This window comes from Capra hircus, chromosome 7 (assembly GCF_001704415.2).
Source record: "Capra hircus breed San Clemente chromosome 7, ASM170441v1, whole genome shotgun sequence".
NCBI lineage: Eukaryota > Metazoa > Chordata > Mammalia > Artiodactyla > Bovidae > Capra > Capra hircus.
This window is the reverse complement of record NC_030814.1, coordinates 98,255,869-98,274,624: the sequence shown is the minus strand read 5'-3', so window position 1 is coordinate 98,274,624 and position 18,756 is coordinate 98,255,869. Positions and strand designations below refer to the sequence as shown.

At 42.6% G+C, this 18,756-nt stretch overlaps 1 protein-coding gene across 2 annotated transcripts; it reads left to right on the top strand.

The window, feature by feature from the left end:
- On the top strand, positions 588 to 18,498 carry LOC102183952 (zinc finger protein 791). Of its 2 annotated transcripts, XM_005682293.3 has the most exons (4): positions 588 to 764; positions 16,038 to 16,164; positions 16,343 to 16,403; positions 16,745 to 18,498. In XM_005682293.3, the coding sequence occupies exons 1-4, from the start codon at positions 735 to 737 to the stop codon at positions 18,390 to 18,392; spliced, it is 1,866 nt and encodes a 621-aa protein (XP_005682350.1). In that variant the 5' UTR covers positions 588 to 734; the 3' UTR covers positions 18,393 to 18,498. The 2 variants fall into 2 exon arrangements, with proteins under 2 accessions (XP_005682350.1, XP_005682351.1); XM_005682294.3 differs by lacking the exon at positions 16,038 to 16,164.

Here is an 18,756-nt window from a genome sequence, read left to right as displayed (position 1 = left end):
TTATTCTTCATACCTTCACCATCTTTTATTTTTCACTGCAATTTTCTCTCAGTTTTGCCTCCTTTGACCTTTCAACGAATAAGTATGAAAGAAATCACATTGAAAAAGTCTTCCAGTGGTTTCTCGGTCTGTGTTTCACACATGCCCTGAAGCTTCATGGCTGGTCTAGGATTGTGGGGTTCACCCTCCCACTTGAGCCAAGTGCCCCCAAGGATGGGGTGGGGTGAGGGGGCTTTTCAGTCTTTCAAATGAGGGAGGGTAGGTAGGGAAGAATGGGTCTCTCACAGCAAATGGTCAAAGATCAAAAGTGGGGCGAGACTCATTATTACACATGGTGAGGGCACTTCTTAGTGTCCATTTTGGGGAAGAAGTGTCACAGTTCCGTGAGGGCCTCGCGGCCATCTGGTTCAATGCAGTGACCATGGAGGGGACAGTTCCGGCCTCCCTGCCAGGTCAAGGTCCGAGCAAAGACGTGACCTCCGGCCTGCTGTCACTCAGGCACGGCAGGGCGGGGCCTTGCGAGCTGTCCAATCGGGAGAGTCGCCGGTTACGTACGTGTGAGCGCCTGTAGGCGACGCTCCAGTGTCGGGCGTGGGTGGCGTGGACTGCGTGCTGGTTCCCATTCGCTCCCGCAGCGCAGCAGTTCCCCCTCTCCGTGTCCTTAAAAGGCTCCCGTGGCTCCGCGGCATCCTCTGTCAGTGTGACCTGCGCTTGCCGCGGCAGTCGTGGAGTGGATGACTGGGAAGCCAAGAAACCAAAAAATGGTGAGCTGGGGGAGCCGGGTGTTGGAAGACTAGGGCTGAGGGACCTGCTGGAACTGGCCGTGGTGGGACCCGGGCCTCCCCGTGGTCAACTTCGGACCCGCGGACCCAAGACCACCCACCCCGAGCGCGGCACGCAGTGCACGGACTCAGCGGGCAGTTGGGACCCGGAGCGGCCTCTCTGCTCACCGCTGCGGCTATGTCTGCTCCAGGTTGTGTGGTGTCCACGGAGAGGGTTGTAACGGGACAATCGTGACTCAGTATTCGGGGTCCCTGCATGAGAGGAGCAGCGGTCTATGGGGTCCCTCCTTTCTCCCCGGGGTGGGGGAACTCTTATTTCCCTTCACTTTTCAAATGTATGAAGAAGAACAGTGTCACAAATCCACGACCCTGTCTCCCTACTCCAGCTCTTCCCAGGGCAGGAAACAAATGCCTAAATTTCCAGATCTTTTCCCGATATTCCCAAACGCCATCTTCCTCTTTTCAGTTCTTAGCTTCATTATTAACTACTTGCCCTCCGTGGTGTATTTCAGGCTACGCAGTATTTTAAATTTATTATTAATCCACAGAGCCATGAATGACTCTTTAAAGTTTAGTTTTTTTGTCTGTGTATGTTTTCCGTGAGAAGAAACCAGAAATTAACCACCGGGAACTACACTGTATTTAAGTCTTGTGCCGTCCGCTCCTTACTCCGCCCCACAAGCTTTCCCAGCCACAGACATCCTATTTTGTTTAAGCCCTTTGGGTGGAGGTTCCTCTTGGGAGACTCCTGGGTGATCGGCCTTTTCATCATAGTTCCGGGTCAGCCTTGTCCCTCCCTGAGTTTGTGACCTTATTCACTTTTAAGCCTTTTTTTTTTAGCTGTATGGGTCCTAGTTGAAGCATGTGGAATCTAGTTCCCACTAGATCCAACCAAGGATTGAACCCGACCAAGGATTGAACCTGGGTCCCTTGCAGTGAGAGCGCAGTCCTAGCCACTGGACCACCAGGGACGGCCTAAGTCTCCATCTTTAGTAACTGTAAATGTATTTAATCAATAGATCTTGAAAGAGAATATAAAATATTTCCAAAGGGGAAGAAAGAAGTGAATTTCAGAAAAAAATATTCATTATACCATTCCATTAGTTACATTTTTTCTTTTTTTGTCACATAACTGACTGTAAGTAACATTCAAAATCTTTTTTTTTTCTTTTCTTCAATTATTATTTACAGTTTCTTGCCATGGAAATGATAATTGGCTGACATTTACTTTCTGAAAGGAATAGATATTTGTGTTTTGTTCTTAAAATAGAAAAAATGCCTTACAGTTTTCCTCCCTTCTTTATACATAAATACTGGGTTAAATGGTTCTGTTGGCTTATTCAAACACTGGGGATGTGTCATTTAAAATATCAATGGAGTTCATGGCAACGACAGTGGGAAGCCCAGACCTGTGGGCTCTTAGCTCTTAGCTAAGGCCCCCTTGAGCCTGCAAAGGGAAGTACTCAGAGGACCAGTTGTTCCATCTGGCGAGCCTTCCCCTGCAAGTGTCCTACCTGCTCTCACCAACCATGGAAGGAGCGTTTATAGTGAGAGAAGATACAGCCCTGGAAAGGTGGGGATGCACTTGTGACGGTGGGGGTTACAGAGTGACACCCTGAGACCCTAACTGTTGATTACCAGGTTGAACTTTGCACTGTAACTGTATGTACAAACTATTTAGAGTGATTTGAGTGTGTTGAGAAAGTCTGTAAAGGTCAGAAATTGTGTCTCCTTGGACAAGAGTTTATGAATTGGCAAATTCATTTAAGTTAAAACTTTACATTGAATCTGGTGAAGAGTTTTCTCACGTGTAAGAATTGAAGCCTGGAGAGGGAGCATTTGTTGGAGCCTCCAGAGTTCATTTCTCTGGCTATTCAGGTGGCTGACCCTCATCACTGACACGCTCTCAGTTTAGTCGCTCAGTCGTGTCTGACTCTTTGTGACCCCATGGACTGCAGCATGCCAGGCTTCCCTCCTTCACCATCTCCCGGAGCTTGCTCAAACTCATGTCCATCGGGTCGGTGATGCCATCCAACCATCTCATCCTCTGCCATCCCCTTCTCCTCCTACCTTCAATCATTCCCAGCATCACAGTCTTTCCTAATGAGTCAGCTCTGACACACTCCAGGGGTTGTATTCCCACAGTGGGAGATCTGGACCTCAAGCCTGGGAATCTGAGTTTCTTCTGAATTATAGGGAAATAGCTGCTAATCTCACTGATTCAAATATTTGCATTTCTTTCCTTGTATACATTTATATATTGAATGTTGCAGGGTTTTTTAAACATTTTTTTGATGTGGACCATTTTTAAAGACTTCATTGAATTTGTTACATTGCTTGTTTCATGTTTTGATTTTTTGGCCCCGAGATATGTGTGATCGATTCTCAAGCTTTCAGTGTATGTTAACAGAGAGACAGTGGGAATAAGACAAAAAACTCTGGAACTAAACAGAATATTCCTTCCTTTTAGGCAAGAGATCCTCAAGATACGAGATGGGTGTATTTGAGTTCTTAGGTGGCTTCTACATTTGTAGGTCAGTTTTTTGTATGTGCTGTCCTTAGAGAACTTTGAAATTTTAAGTGTTACAGTACTGCTGAAGCAAATGAATTCATAAGGAAAAGTATTCAAAATGTACGTAAAATCGCTGAAAATCCTAGTATATTTAATGGATTACATGCAAATTCCTCATGCATTACCTGTGCAGATTCCTCATGCATTACTTATTTCTGAAAAAGCCCCCAGAGTGAGCTATAAGAAGCTATGATGCCCCCTTGTTATTTTTGTTTAAAGGAGATTTGAAACTTCATTTTTTATGGTTTAAACTTTTATAAGGGTTAGCATTTAAAGGAGTAAATCTTAGAAGGGTTTCCTCTATAGATAAGTAAAAACTACTAAACTTAAAAAGTTCAAAGCAAAAGTAAGTTAATTAAAATAAAGGCTATTAAATATAAAGATATGGTATATGCATATTACTCAGCTAATTTTAAATCATCATGGGAAGGTTAGCAAAAATCTGTAAGATAAGACTGTCAAAAGTAGACTCATGCCAGGGCATCCTGGCCCCTCAGGTGGTCTTGCTTCAGCTGCTCCCAAATAACCAGTGTAGATCATTTTAAGGCTTTAGTGAAATTTTTTTTCTTCACAAGTTTAATTTCTGGCCACACTGTGTGGCATGTGGGATCTTAGTTCCCCCACTGATTGAACCCACACCCCTTGCGCTGGAAGGCAGAGTTTTAACCACTGGACCACCAGGGAAGTCCATTTCTTGATCATCTTGATTTTGTGTTTATCAAAAAAGAAGCAGTTGCAAATGCATATTTTTCTTTCCCCCCTTTGTCTTTGTCATGAGTAGTCAGACATTTTTTTTTTTTTTTTGCTGTTTGTTTCAGTTTAAGCCCCACTGATCTGTTAAATGACAAAAATACAATTGAATAAATGTTAAAGGTTTAATTGGTTTTGTTAAGTGATTGAATCAGACAGCATCCCATCTAGGGAATGGAAAGGTGTCCAAATGGAAGGCTTAGATGGGTAGAAGGCCAAAAGGATATGGAAAGAGTGAATTATCTTGCTTTGAGGGATAATAAAAACCTATATTGCTGATTACCTCACTGGCGCTGGCCAGCAAATTAAAAGCAAAAATAAGCTCAAACTGGTTTAAGATGACATTCCTGGGGGAGATTATTTGACGCTCAGCCTTCTTTGTGGCCCAGTTCTCACATCCGTACTACTGGAAAAGCCATAGCGCTTGACTATACAGACCTTTTTTGGCAAAGTGATGTCTCTGCTTTTTAATACACTGTCTGGGTTTGTCATAGCTTTCCTTTAGGGGTCTACTGTTTCTTTTTAACACCTTCCTTTTCCCTTTGTGCCCCAACCTGATGAGAAGTCTGAGTCCTCCACTCTAGAGATGACAGGAGATTCTAGCCACACAAGCTCCTGGCTTTGGGCAAGAATTTTTGCCCCAGTCCCAACCTCCAACCACAATGAACACCCAGACAAGGCTCCTTTCTGAAGCCATTTCAGTGCTGCTTTAGAGGAAGGAAGATCTGATCCAGTGAATCATAAATGAAATTTTAATTTAGTTTCTGCCACTGGAAAATTATATTGATAAATGGAACCCCACTGACCTTTATTGCTAATTACTTAATATGGCCCAATGTAAATAGCGTTTTGAAGGATGGAAAACCGTTATACAAACTGTTTAAGGAGGAAGTGATTAACCCCTCCTTTTAATTGGCATATTTGGTCTATTCACAAACCTGGAAAGAATGAATGATGTCTCACATTGGATTATGGGAACCCTGAGGCTGTCGTTTCACCAAATAAGCCCCAATTCCTAGCCCCCATCGTTTTGGAAATGACTGACTCCATCCACTCAGCAGCTGCTAAATATCCTGCCCTCACAGATTTGGCTAAGTCATTTCTGTTCAGTGTCTATTTCAGCAGCCTCTTAGCACACTTGGCCTTCACCTTTACCTGGTCACCCTCAGAGAACCTCAGCACCATTGCCACAGCACATGGTCTCTGCAGGCAGGGTCTGACCTGCACCACCATGTGCCATGAGCATGAGTGATGTGACATTAATGACATCTCTTCTGAGGACATCAGAACATAAAAAATGTTGAAATATAGTTCAGCTCATTTAAGCTATTACTTGTAAAATGGCCCACCTGGAATAGCTCCTGCAAAAAAAAAAAAGGCTGTGGACTCTGGTAAAACTGCCAAATGACAGGCACTCCCCTCCGTGCCATCAGACCCTGAGTCACAGTAGAGGCTTCAGGGACCTCCGCTCCTGCCTCTGGAGTTTCCCGTCAGGCCTGAAGCTGTCCACAGGCTTCTAACCAAGGTCCTGCCCTGGCCTTGCACTGTAGGCCATTCGAGCTGCAGTTACGTGTCTTGACGGAGCTGTGCTGAAAACAGATAGCCCTGAAAATGGGACCTCCCATCCAGATTCCCATTAGGATTTGGAACCCTGTAAACAGCACCCCAAGAGCTCAGCACAGCTGTGGGGATCCCCTAAGACAAGATACAGTTGACCTTTGGACCCCCACCATAACCTACCTGCAGGAGGGGTGGAGGCCCCTTGCCAGATGCTAAAGGTCATCACCCCTTCTCAGACCCCTAGGCTCCCTGTGGGCTCCTTAGGATTCCCTGAGTGACGAGCAAGGGGAGTTCACAGACTTCAGAACAACATCTCCACATTCATACATGATCCAGGTTTTCACCTCTTAGTTGGACATCCTGCTAAAGAAGGGTACTCAAGGGTCCACAGTGGACCCAACATCAGCCTGTCGTCTTAGCCCTGACCAGCAGTTGGCTTGGAGAGCATGTGTTTAGAGACCCCTGGGCAGTCGTCTAAGAGTGTGTGATAAAAGAATTCTGGGAATCTCTTGCCTAACAGGTATCCCCGATATACATCAAGGTAACACTTGTCTGTATATATACTGAGGCCTCCCCAGGACACTCTTACCCACATCAGAGCACATCCATTGGAACACGGCATTCAGTGGGGTTTTAATTCTCTTGTCTGCAGGGTGCAGGCCTTTATAAGAGTGCCATAGTGACTGAAGTAACTTCAAATCAACTGAATGAAGATGGCCTTTCTCAGTCATCTGAGATGAATATTAGTGCCTTTTTTACTTCATCTTTTTTTTCCCTGATAGATGTTACCTTTCTCTACAGCAGTTTTAGGTTTATAGAAAGCCTGGTTACAAAGTACAGAAAGGTCACACTTAACCCCTCTGCTATCACTTAGTTTTGCCATGTTTTATATCTTGTATTATTGTGGTACATTTGTTAAATTCGTTGAACCAATGCTGATACATTACAGTCCACAGTTAGGACAACGTTGACCCTTGTTTAGACAGTCTGTGGGCTTTGGCAACGTAAAATGAGCTTGTTTCTGTCATGTCCGTGTCATGTATTATACTTTCAGGCCCTGAAAGTCCCCTGTGCCCCCCCCTATTCATTGATTCATGCCTCCCTTCCACCCCCAAATCCCTGCAGACAGAGATTTTTCATTGTCCCATGGCTTTTTCCCTTTCCAGAACTGTGGTTGGAATAATACAGTATGTAGCCTTATCATGTTGGCTGCTTTCACTTAACAATATGATTTTACGGTTCTCTCTTTTTGGTTTGATACCTCGTTTCCTTTTAACAGTGAATAACATTGCATTATGTTGATGTTCCATTGATTATTTTTCCATTCACCTGTTGGAGAATTTCTTGTTTACCTGTAAGTCTTGGCAATCATGAGTAAACCTTTTATAAAAAGTTTTATGAATGAAGATGTTTTGGGTGGATTTTTTTTTTTTTTTTTTTGGGCTGTACTGGGGCTTCCTTGCTTCACCAGCTTTTCTCTAGTGGAGAGCAGGGGCCACTTCTAGTTGCTGTGTGCAGGCTTCTTGTGGTGGTAGGTTCTCCTGTGGCGTAGCCTGGGCTTTAGGACACAGAGGCTGCATGTGGTTCCCAGGTCCTAAAGCACAGGCTCAGTAGTTGTGGTACATGGGTCCAGTTGCTCTGCAACATGTGGGATCCTCCCACACTGGGGATCGAACCCTTGTCTCCTGTATTGGCAGGCAGATTCTTTACCCCTGAGCCACCAGGGAAGCCTCTGTGATGGTAAGTTTTCAACTGATTTGGTAAACTACAAAGGAGCCTGGTTGCTGGATTATACAGTTAAGTATTGTAAGAAACTGCCCATTTTCCCATGCAGGCATACTGTTTTCCATTGCCACCAGCAGTGAGTGAGGGTTCCTGTCACTCCACATCTTCTCCATCCTTTAATGCTTATTCTCTGTTCTTTTTAATTTTAGGGTTTTGTAGCAAGTTTCTAGAAATGATATTATTCTTTTATTTGCAACCTAATGACATATGCCAAAGCCTCTGACTGTGTGGATCACAATCAACTGTGGAAATTCCAAGAGAGACGGGAATCCCAGAGCACCTGACCCGCCTCCTGAGAAATCTGTATGCAGGTCAGGAAGCAACAGTTAGATCTGGACATGGAACAACAGACTGGTTCCAAATAGGAAAAGGAGTACGTCAAGGCTGTGTATTGTCACCCTGCTTATTTAACTTATATGCAGGGTACATCATGAGAAACGCTGAGCTGGAACAAACACAAGCTGGAATCAAGATTGCTGGGAGAAATATCAATAACCTCAGATATGCAGATGACACCACCCTTATGGCAGAAAGTGAAGAGGAACTAAAAAGCCTCTTGATGAAAGTGAAAGAGGAAAGTGAAAAAGTTGGCTTAAAGCTCAACATTCAGAAAACGAAGATCATGGCATCTGGTCCCATCACTTCATGGGAAATAGATGGGGAACAGTGGAAACAGTGTCAGAATTTCTTTTGGGGGGCTCCAAAATCACTGCAGATGGTGACTGCAGCCATGAAATTAAAAGACGCTTACTCCTTGGAAGAAAAGTTATGAGCAACCTAGATAGCATATTCAAAAGCAGAGACATTAACTTTGCCAACAAAGGTCCATCTAGTCAAGGCTATGGTTTTCCCTGTGGTCATGTATGGATGTGAGAGTTGGACTGTGAAGAAGGCTGAGCGCCGAAGAATTGATGCTTTTGAACTGTGGTGTTGGAGAAGACTCTTGAGAGTTCCTTGGACTGCAAGGAGATCCAACCAGTCCATTCTGAAGGAGATCAGCCCTGGGATTTCTTTGGAAGGAATGATGCGAAAGCTGAAGCTCCAGCACTCTGGCCACCTCATGCAAAGAGTTGACTCATTGGAAAAGACTCTGATGCTGGGAGGGATTGGGGGCAGGAGGAGAAGGGGACAACCGAGGATGAGATGGCTGGATGGCATCACTGACTCGATGGATGTGAGTCTAAGTGAACTCCAGGAGATGGTGATGGACAGGAGGCCTGGCGTGCTGCGATTCATGGGGTCGCAAAGAGTCAGACACGACTGAGCGACTGAACTGACTGAACTGAGCTGACATAAGACATGAGCATCTTTTCTTATGCTTTCTTACCATCTATGTGTCTTGGTGAGGGGTGTGTACTGATATTTTGTCCATTTTTAATTGTGTGGTCTGTCTTACTGTTGAGTTTTAAGAGTTGTTTAGATATTTTGGATGCTGGTCTTTTATCAGATAAGTGGTTTGTAGAGCCTTTCTCCCAGTCTGTAGCTTGTTTGCAGTCTCTTAACCCTCTTTCATAGAGAAAGTTGTCATTTTAATGATGTCAGTTTACTCATTTATTTTTCTTTCATCAATCCTGCTTTTGTTGTGTTAAATCAAAAAACTCATCACCAAACTTAAGGTCACCAAAAAAACTCAAGGTCACCTAGATTTTCTCCTATGTTTTTTTTTCCCCCAGTATTTTTTTTAAATTGAAGTATAGTTGATTTATAATGTTGTAGTTACTACTGTATAAGAAAGTGATTCACTTACATATTTTTTAATATCTCTTCCATTATGGTTTATCACAGGGATATTGAATATAGTTGCCTGTGCTTTATAGTAGGAGCTTGTTGTTTATCCATTCTATATATAAAAGCTTACATTTGCTAACCTTAACCTTGTAGCTTATTTATTTTATACATTTGTACCTGTTAACCTCCTACCCTTGTCTCCTCTCCCCACTTCCCATCCCCACTGGTAACTGCTAATTTGTTCTATCTGTGAGGCTGTTTCTGTTTTGTTATTTTCATTTGTTTCCTTTAGATTTCATCTGTAAGTGAAATCATACAGTATCTGTTTTTCTCAGTCTGACTGACTTAGTACCCTCCCATCTATCCATGTTGTTGTAAATAGCAGAATTTCATTCTTTTTTATTGTCAAGAAGTATTCCAGTGTATGTATATACCACATCTTTATCCATTAATGGGTTGATGGATGACATTTAGGTTGCCGCCATATCTTGGCTGTTTTAAATAAGGCTGCTATGAACACTGGGGAGTGGGTATCTTTTTGAAAGTGTTTTCATTTTCTTCAGACATATACCCAGGCTTGGAATTGCTGGATCATTTGGTAGTTCTTGGGCTTCCCTGGTGCCCAGTGGTGAAGAATCCACCTGCCAATGCAGGAGATGCAGGTTCAATCCCTGGGTTGGGAAGATCCCCTGGAGAAGAAAATGGCAACCCATTCCAGTATTCTTGCCTGGGAAATGCCATGGCAGTGGAGCCTGGCGGGCTATAGTCCATGGGGTCGCAAAGAGTCAGACATGACTTAGTGACTAAACAACAACAGTAGTTTTAAGTTTATTGAGAAACCTCAGCACTGTTTTCCCTATTAGTTGGCACTGATTTTGCTACTAAGAGTATACAAGGGTTCCCTTTTCTCCACATCCTCACTAATGTTTGTTATCTGTGGTCTTAATGGTATCCATTCTGACAGGTGTGATGGGATCTCTAATTGTCTTGATTTGCATTTCTCCAGTGATTAGTGATGTTGAGCATCTTTTGATATGCCAGTTTATCATCTCTGTGCCTTCTTTGGAAAACTACTCGAGTATTTTTGTACATTTTAAAAGTTGTGTTTTTTTTTTTTTTTTTTTTTTTTTTGGCTGCACCATACAGCACGTAGGATTTTAGTTCCCCAACTAGGGATTGAACCTGTGCAATAACCTGTGTTGGAAGTGCACAGTCTTAACCACTGGACCACGTGGGAAGTCCCCCTTTTGCTAGTTTTTAATCAGGTTATTTTTTTTCTGGGCGTTATATGAGTTGTTTCTGTATTTTGGATATTAACCCCTTATGGCAGAAAGTGAAGAGGAACTAAAAAGCCTCTTGATGAAAGTGAAAGAGGAAAGTGAAAAAGTTGGCTTAAAGCTCAACATTCAGAAAACAAAGATCATGGCATCTGGTCCCATCACTTCATGGGAAATAGATGGGGAAACAGTGGAAACAGTGTCAGAATTTACTTTGGGGGGGGCTCCAAAATCACTGCAGATGGTGACTGCAGCCATGAAATTAAAAGACACTCCTTGGAAGAAAAGTTATGACCAACCTAGATAGCATATTCAAAAGCAGAGACATTGCTTGCCAACAAAGATCCATCTAGTCAAGGCTATGTTTTTTCCAGTGGTCATGTATGAATGTGAGAGTTGGACTGTGAAGAAAGCTGAGCACCGAAAAATTGATGCTTTTGAACGGTGTTGGAGAAGACTCTTGAGAGTCCCTTGGACTGCAAGAAGATCCAACCAGTCCATTCTGAAGGAGATCAGCCCTGGGATTTCTTTGGAAGGAATGATGCTAAAGCTGAAACTCCAGTACTTTGGCCATCTCATGCGAAGAGTTGACTCATTGGAAAAGACTCTGATGTTGGGAGGGATTAAGGGCAGGAGGAGAAGGGGACGACAGAGGATGAGATGGCTAGATGGCATCACTGACTCGATTGGTGTGAGTCTAAGTGAACTCCAGGAGATGGTGATGGACAGGGAGGCCTGGCGTGCTGCAATTCATGGGGTCGCAAAGAGTCGGACATGACTGAGCAACTGAACTGAACTGAACTGATCAGACATTAACATTTGCAGATATCTTTCTAATTCAGTACGTTGTCTTTTCGTTTTCTCAATGGTTTGTCAATGGTAAGTTTGATTAGGTCCCATTAGTTAACTTTTGCTTTTGTTTCCTTGACCCCACCCCCTCATCCTGTGTTCCACATTTTCCCCTATGCATCTCTTCCAAATTTGGCTGTTCATGAGTTGTATCCTTTATCATAAACCAACCATAGTAAGCCAAGTGTCCTCCTGAGTTCTCAGAATTATTCCAGTAAATTAGCAAACCTGAGGGAGTGTCAAGGGGATCTGTGAATGTACAGGCAGCTGTGTAGAAATGTCAGTAGCCCAGGAGCCTTGTTTGTGGCCAGCAGCTTAAATGGGGACAGTCTTGTGGCAGTGAGTGTTCAATCTGTGAAGTCTAATGCTAACTCCAGGGAGCGTTAGTATTGACCTGAATGGGTGGACACATATTTTGATGACATAAAGTTGGAGCGCTAGTGTTAAGAGATGCCACATGTTTGATGTAAGGAGGGGGGAAAGACCTGTCACTGTCACAAGCTCTTTTATCCTCTACTCCGACATTTGGGGAGCAGGAATACCCTGGGCATATTTTTAAATGGCTGCTTTTTTGTCTCGCTGATTTTGGAGACAGCAGTGTCCCCATTACCTAAATTCTCTGATGGTTCTGGGTCTAAGAAGAGTTGCTGGTATTTAGTTAGTTGGTTATTATCTTGTGAGGATGCTAAATGCTAGCTTCTAAACTCCTTACACAACCGGACAGGAACCGGAAGTCTCTGACCTCAATTTTTTTTTTAACATTTTATTTTACATTGGAGTATAGCCGATTAACAAACACTGTTGTGATAGTTTCAGGTGAACAGCAAAGAGACTCAGCCATACACATATATGCATCTGTTGTCACCCAGACTCCCCTCCCATCCAGGCTGCCACACACAGAACATCGAGCAGAGTTCCCTGGGCTATACAGTAGGTCCTTGTTGGTTTTCCATTTTAAATATAGCAGTGTGTACATGTCCATCCTCGTCTGCTGACAGCTTTGTACTTTTATCCCTCCTTATTCCACTGTGGGTGCCCCACATCTGACCAAATACTAAGAAAACCTGAGGGTTCCTGCCTTTGGTGCTGGCAAGCAAGTCCATGGTAGTTTCTGCCCGAGAGTATGCAAACTCTCACCCTAGCCTACCCTCTATTCTCAATTTAAAAAAAAAAAAACAGGCCAGGCGCCTTATCTTGCTCTCCGAAGGCATTTCCCATGCTTGAGAAGCCCACCCTCCCCTCCCCAGACACTTCCATTATAAAAATAAAAAGCGTCATACTCTCTTGCTATTGAGTACATGTCATCAGTCTAGACATCTGAGTCAAATCTTAGATGTGGGCCACATGCTTGTGCAGGAGACTGTAAGACTTACAGAAGAGGGAATGTGATTTTTATAGTGTAACACTACTTAATTATTCTATTGAAAAGTCCTTCACATCTTTCCATACCAGTTCATGTCACCTTTTATATTTGTTTATTAAATACACAGATAATCTGTTTTTGACTGAGCTGGCTCTTCCTTGCTGCCTGCGGGCTTTCTCTAGTTATGAGAAGAGGGCAACTACTCTTCATTGGCAGTGCGTACACCTCTCATTGTAGTGGCTTCTCTTGTGGAGTGTGGGCTCTAGGGCATGTAGGCTTCAGTAGCTGCAGTACGTGGGTTCTAGAGCATCAGCTCAATAGTTGTGGTACGCAGGCTTGGTTGCTCTGCAGCATGTGGGATTTTCCCAGGTTAGGGATCTGTGTCTCCTGCACTAGAAGGCAGATTCTTTACTGAGCCACCAGGGAAGCCCCACCCTTTATTTTTTAAAAGTAAATGCAAGGGTGAGATTATGTAACCAGTTCTTTCAAAATAGACCTCTGTCTTGTTAGCAGTTTGTGCTGCCAGAATCTGAGTTAAAACTCAGATTGCCACATCACAGGGCAAACACAGTAAAATTATGTTCTTCTCCAAACTTCATTAATTCCTTTTTTTTTTTTAATCATCACATATATTCCAAAAAAGAATGTACAAAATGCTTTATTGGAGAAGGCAATGGCAAGCCACTCCAGTACTCTTGCCTGGAAAATCCCATGGGTGGAGGAGCCTGGTGGGCTGCAGTCCATGGGGTCTCGAAGAGTCGGACACGACTGAGCAACTTCACTTTCACTTTTCGCTTTCATGCATTGGAGAAGGAAATGGCAACCCACTCCGGTGTTCTTGCCTGGAGAATCCCATGGACGGGGGAGCCTAGTGGGTTGCCGTCTGTGGGGTCGCACAGAGTCAGACACAACTGAAGCAACTTAGCAGCAGCAGCAACATCAAGAACATCTTTCGTATTTTCATCTATCTCCTTTACTGTTTTCCAACAAAAATAAAATTTTTCCATGAAGATTATTAAATACCTCATTCATTCTTTTTTAGTACCTAATTAAATGTGTTCTTAAAGAAGCCAGATGCAAGCTTCTAGATATTCTTTCCTGGTGTAATTACATAGGAGGGGTTCAGTTCTACAAGCAGCAGGTTGTGACAATACATGTAAAATACTAGCTCACTAGAGACAATACCCAAGTGATTTGGTCAGGGGGCGGGGGTGGTGCAGATCACATAAGTACCCTCTGCTGAGCATAACAAAATTCAGACACTGAGAATGAAGAGAATTTGTGATGTACTATAAACAGTTGAGACACACCAAGCCATTCTTACCAGTTAGGTTGGTGGAAAATGAAGTGAAAGTATTAGTCGCTCAGTTGTGTCTGACTCTTTGAGACCCCCATGGACTGTAGCCTGCCAGGCTCCTCTGTCCATGGAATTCTCCAGGCAAGAATACTGGAGTGGGTCGTCACTCCCTTCTCTAAGGGATCTTCCCAACCCGGGGATCAAACCCAGGTCTCCTGCATTGCAGGTAGATTCTTTACTGTCTGAGCCACCAGGGAAGCCATAGGTTGATCGAGTCACTTATAAATCCCAGTTCTCAGATAACCAACGAAGGACAAACACTGTGAGCAGGCGTTCCTAAGAATCAGCCCTCCCAGGCCTGCTAACGTGACTCTTCTGCACACTTTGTAATAGGACACCATTAGGAGCAAGCACTGTAGACCCACTATAGAAAGAGTAATTAGAGCTGACCCAAGCAAGAGGTGGTTACTTCCTTACAGGTTTAACAACGACATAAACACGTGAAAATTATTTGTGCATTTTTTCTATGATCAGTGAAAGTCTTACTGTTCTATAATGGTAGGGTCCAGGGCACCTTGAGAGAAATGCTACATGAATTAAAGAAGTGTTTCCATTTAAGACCATCAGTTCCTGTGAGAAAAACAAGAAATGGGGATTTCTTGTTCTGTTCCATAACTGAATGAAGAAATCCTACCATTGTAATGACTGTGTGGGAATCTTCTCTCTCTCCCGTCCCTGTGGATATCATCAGTAGGTTAGTTAGTGGTGACCTTTACAGAGACCAGCGTTTAGAGAAATTACGTGGCTGAGAGATTCCTCTGCCCAGAGGCTCAGCTGTTACTTTCCTGTGCACCACAGGAGGCCATGGAAATGAGAGCAGTGGGGAGGCTGCCTCTTGAGTGAGTGGCTGGTTGAGAATCACTGCCTCCTATAACTGGAGAAGGGAAGCTTTATGTTCTTTTAGAGGAAAGCACTACTGAACCCTTTGTATTTTATAATGACAGGCACATTCACCATCAAGCCTTTGTGGTCTTCAGCAGACTCCCTTGCAAATTGCAATTCTTATTCATTTCCTCAAGGTCCAGGGTACATTGTTATGATTTTGCCAGAAAAGGCTCTTCTGGCATCTTCGCAGTGTATCCACAAGGATGTGGTAAAGATGGTGTGAAGCTCCTCTGAAGCCCATAAATATAGAGATTTTGTCTAATTTGCCATGCCTTCTCTCATGCCTGAGCACTAACTTCAGAATAGCTTCCTAGTCCCATGAAACAGGACTGTGAAATAAAAAGGAATAACCGAATCTCTGTCAAGTAAGTAAAAGTTAATACATTCCCACAAGATTATTTTCATTATCTGATCACTACTACTATTTTTTTTTTTTAATTTTGGCTGTGCTGGGTCTTTGTTGTAGTACATGGGATCTTTAGTTGTGGCATGTGGGATCTAGTTCCTTGACCAGTGACTGAACCCATCCCCTGCATCAGGAGTGTGGCATCTTAGCCACTGGACCACTAGGCAAGTCCCCTGCATCTGACTGCTTCTAGTAGCCTGGATTACTTCAGGACAGTATGGCCAGCTGGGCCTAACAATAAGCTGGATTTACATAGGACTCTTGGCCTCTCATGTTTGATGATGGGAGTAGAAGAAAAAACTTCCAGTTCTTCACTGTTTTTGTCCATTAAAACCTCATGCACATGTGACCCTGTGCTTAATGGAGTACCGTGTGATATGGTGGGTATTAAAGGAGATGAGTTTTTCTCTGGCAGAACTGACAGTCTTAAAATGGAAATATTTCTTTCATTTGGAGTTCACATTGCTCCAGCATACTCTGGACCCTACCATTAGAGAATAATAAGACTTAAGTGATCATAGTAAAAATTTAGAAATAATTTTCATGTATGTGTTCATGATGCTGTTAAGTTTGTGAGGAAGTGGTAGAGAGTAAGAATTTTGATTATTAGGTCACAGAATAAGTTTTATTAACAGCAGCACATGTAAGCTTATGGATGGACTACAGATTCCCAGTACTGTCCATCTCACCCATCTTCCTGTACACATATTTGTGATGTTTTAGGACCCAGTGGCCTTTGAGGATGTGGCTGTGAACTTCACCCTGGAGGAGTGGGCTCTGCTGGGGCCTTCACAGAAGAAACTCTACAGAGATGTGATGCGGGAAACTTTGAGTAACCTGGCCTTAATAAGTAAGGATGATGACATTCCTTCACTTAGAGAACAAGTGGTTCCTGCCCATCAATGTTCTCAGATTTGGAATGGGGAAAGGGAATTCTTTGGTAAATAAATCATAGTTTGAGGTCATCATAGATCTGTGAAGTAATAATTTTCCTATAATTTACTGATCTTTTGGGGTCTGCATTTTAGGGGATAAATGGGAGGACCATAACACTGAAGATCAGTACAGAATCCAGGAAAGAAATCTGAGGTGAGTTGCACCTAAAATGGGAAGCTGTGTCCCATATGGGAATCTCATGTCATGAAACAAAAGGGCCCAGTTTCAAACTTATTTGTCAGAAAATTTTAACGAAAAATGTTTTACTTTGTCATGTTGTTTCCCAAATAGCTTACTTTGAAACATGTTCAGAGACTGATTATATAAATATCACTATGATAATAGCAATGGTTGAGCTTCTTACAGAGCATTCACTATATTCACTTTTTAAAACTATATAGTGCATAAAACCCTACACTTTCCTTGTAAATGGTAAAAATGTAATACTAGTATTCATTATTAAATCAGTGTGTTTCTGATTTCTTTTTTAACAGATGTCATATGTTACAGAGACTCTGTGAAAGTAAAGAAGGTAGTCAATGTGGAGAAAACAGCAGCCTTATTCCAAATCTTAATCTGAACACGAAAAATTCTACTAAACCATGGGAATGCAGTGTGTGTGGAAAAGTCTTCATGAGTCGTTCATCCCTTAATAGGCACCTGAGATCTCACACTGCACCCAAACCATCCAAGTATCAGGAATATGGAAGGAAGCCTTATGAATGTAGAGTATGTGGGAAAGCCTTCAGTTATCTCCAGCCTTTCCAAAAACATGAAAGTAATCACGGTATAGAAAAATCCTATAAATGTAAGGAATGTGGGAAATCCTTTAGATATCGTCAATCTGTTCGAAAACATGAACGAACTCACACTGGAGAGAAACCCTATCAGTGTAAACAGTGTGGAAAAGCCTTTCGATACCATCAAACCTTTCAAACACATGAAAGAACTCACACAGGAGAGAAACCCTATGAATGTAAGCAATGTGGTAAAGCCCTCAGTTGTCCGAGTTCCTTTCGAAGCCATGAAAGGACTCATACTGGAGAAAAACCCTATGAATGTAAAAAGTGTAGTAAAGCCTTCAGTTGTCCCAGTTCTCTTCGAAAACATGAGAGAACTCATACTGGAGAGAAACCTTATGATTGTAAGGAATGTGGAAAAGCTTTTATTTCTCTTGGAAGTTTTCAAAGACACATGATAACACATACTGGAGTTGGACCTTATAAATGTAAGGACTGTGGGAAAGCATTCAATTGTCCCAGTTCATACAGAATACACGAAAGATCTCACACTGGAGAAAAACCCTATGAATGTAAACAATGTGGTAGAGCCTTCAGTTGTTCCAGTTCATTTCGAACACATGAAAGAACTCACACTGGAGAGAAACCTTATCAATGTAAGGAATGTGGAAAAGCCTTCCATTGGCTCACCACTTTTCAAGTCCATGTGAGAACTCACACTGGCGAGAAACCATATATATGTAAGCAGTGTGGTAAAGCCCTCAGCTGTCCCACTTCCTTTCGAAGACATGAGCGGACTCACACTGCAGAGAAACCCTATGAATGTAAGCAGTGTGGAAAAACCTTCAGTTCTCCTCTAGGTTTGCAAATACATGAAAGAACTCACACTGGGGAGAAACCCTATAAATGTGAGAAATGTGGAAAAGCATTCGTTTCTCTCACAAGCTTTCGAAGACATATGATGACACACACTGGAGATGGACCTTATAAATGTACAGAATGTGGGAAAGCATTTAATTGTCCTAGTTCATTTCGAATACATGAAAGAACTCATACAGGCGAGAAACCCTATGATTGTAAAATATGTGGTAAAGCCTTCAGTTGTTCCAGTTATGTTCAAGTACATGAAAGAACTCACACTGGAGAGAAACCCTATGAATGTAAGGAATGTGGGAAGGCATTCATTTACCGCACAACCTTTCGAGGTCACTTGAGAGTGCACACTGGTGAGAAACCATATAAATGTAAAGACTGTGGGAAAGCCTTTAGTCGACCCAGTTCATACAGAAGTCATGAGAGAATTCACACTGGAGAGAAACTCCTTGAATGTAAGCACTGTGGGAAAGCCTTCAATTGGCCCACATCCTTACATAAACATGTCATGAGAATGCACACTAGATAAATTATAACTGATAAATACAGCAGAGTTCTCTAGCTTAACAAACACATTCAAAGTCATGTTAAAACTACTGGAGAGAAATGCTGTAAAGTGTAAATAACATGGGAAAGCCTGATGTGGATTAATTCACATATAATAGTACTCCAGAATATTCACATGAAAGAAATGTTTTAAAAGTTAAAAATATATCCTCTTTATTAGTGGCTTATTCTGAAACTCAGCCTTTAGTTATGGATTCTACTTGTTAACTTTGCAAATGAAGACTGAGTTGAAACAATTCTGTAAGAACTCTTTAAGCAATAGTACTTAGCAAGCTTAGTGGGTAGTATTTTTCTCCTTAAACTAGCTTATAGAATTTTTGTCTTTC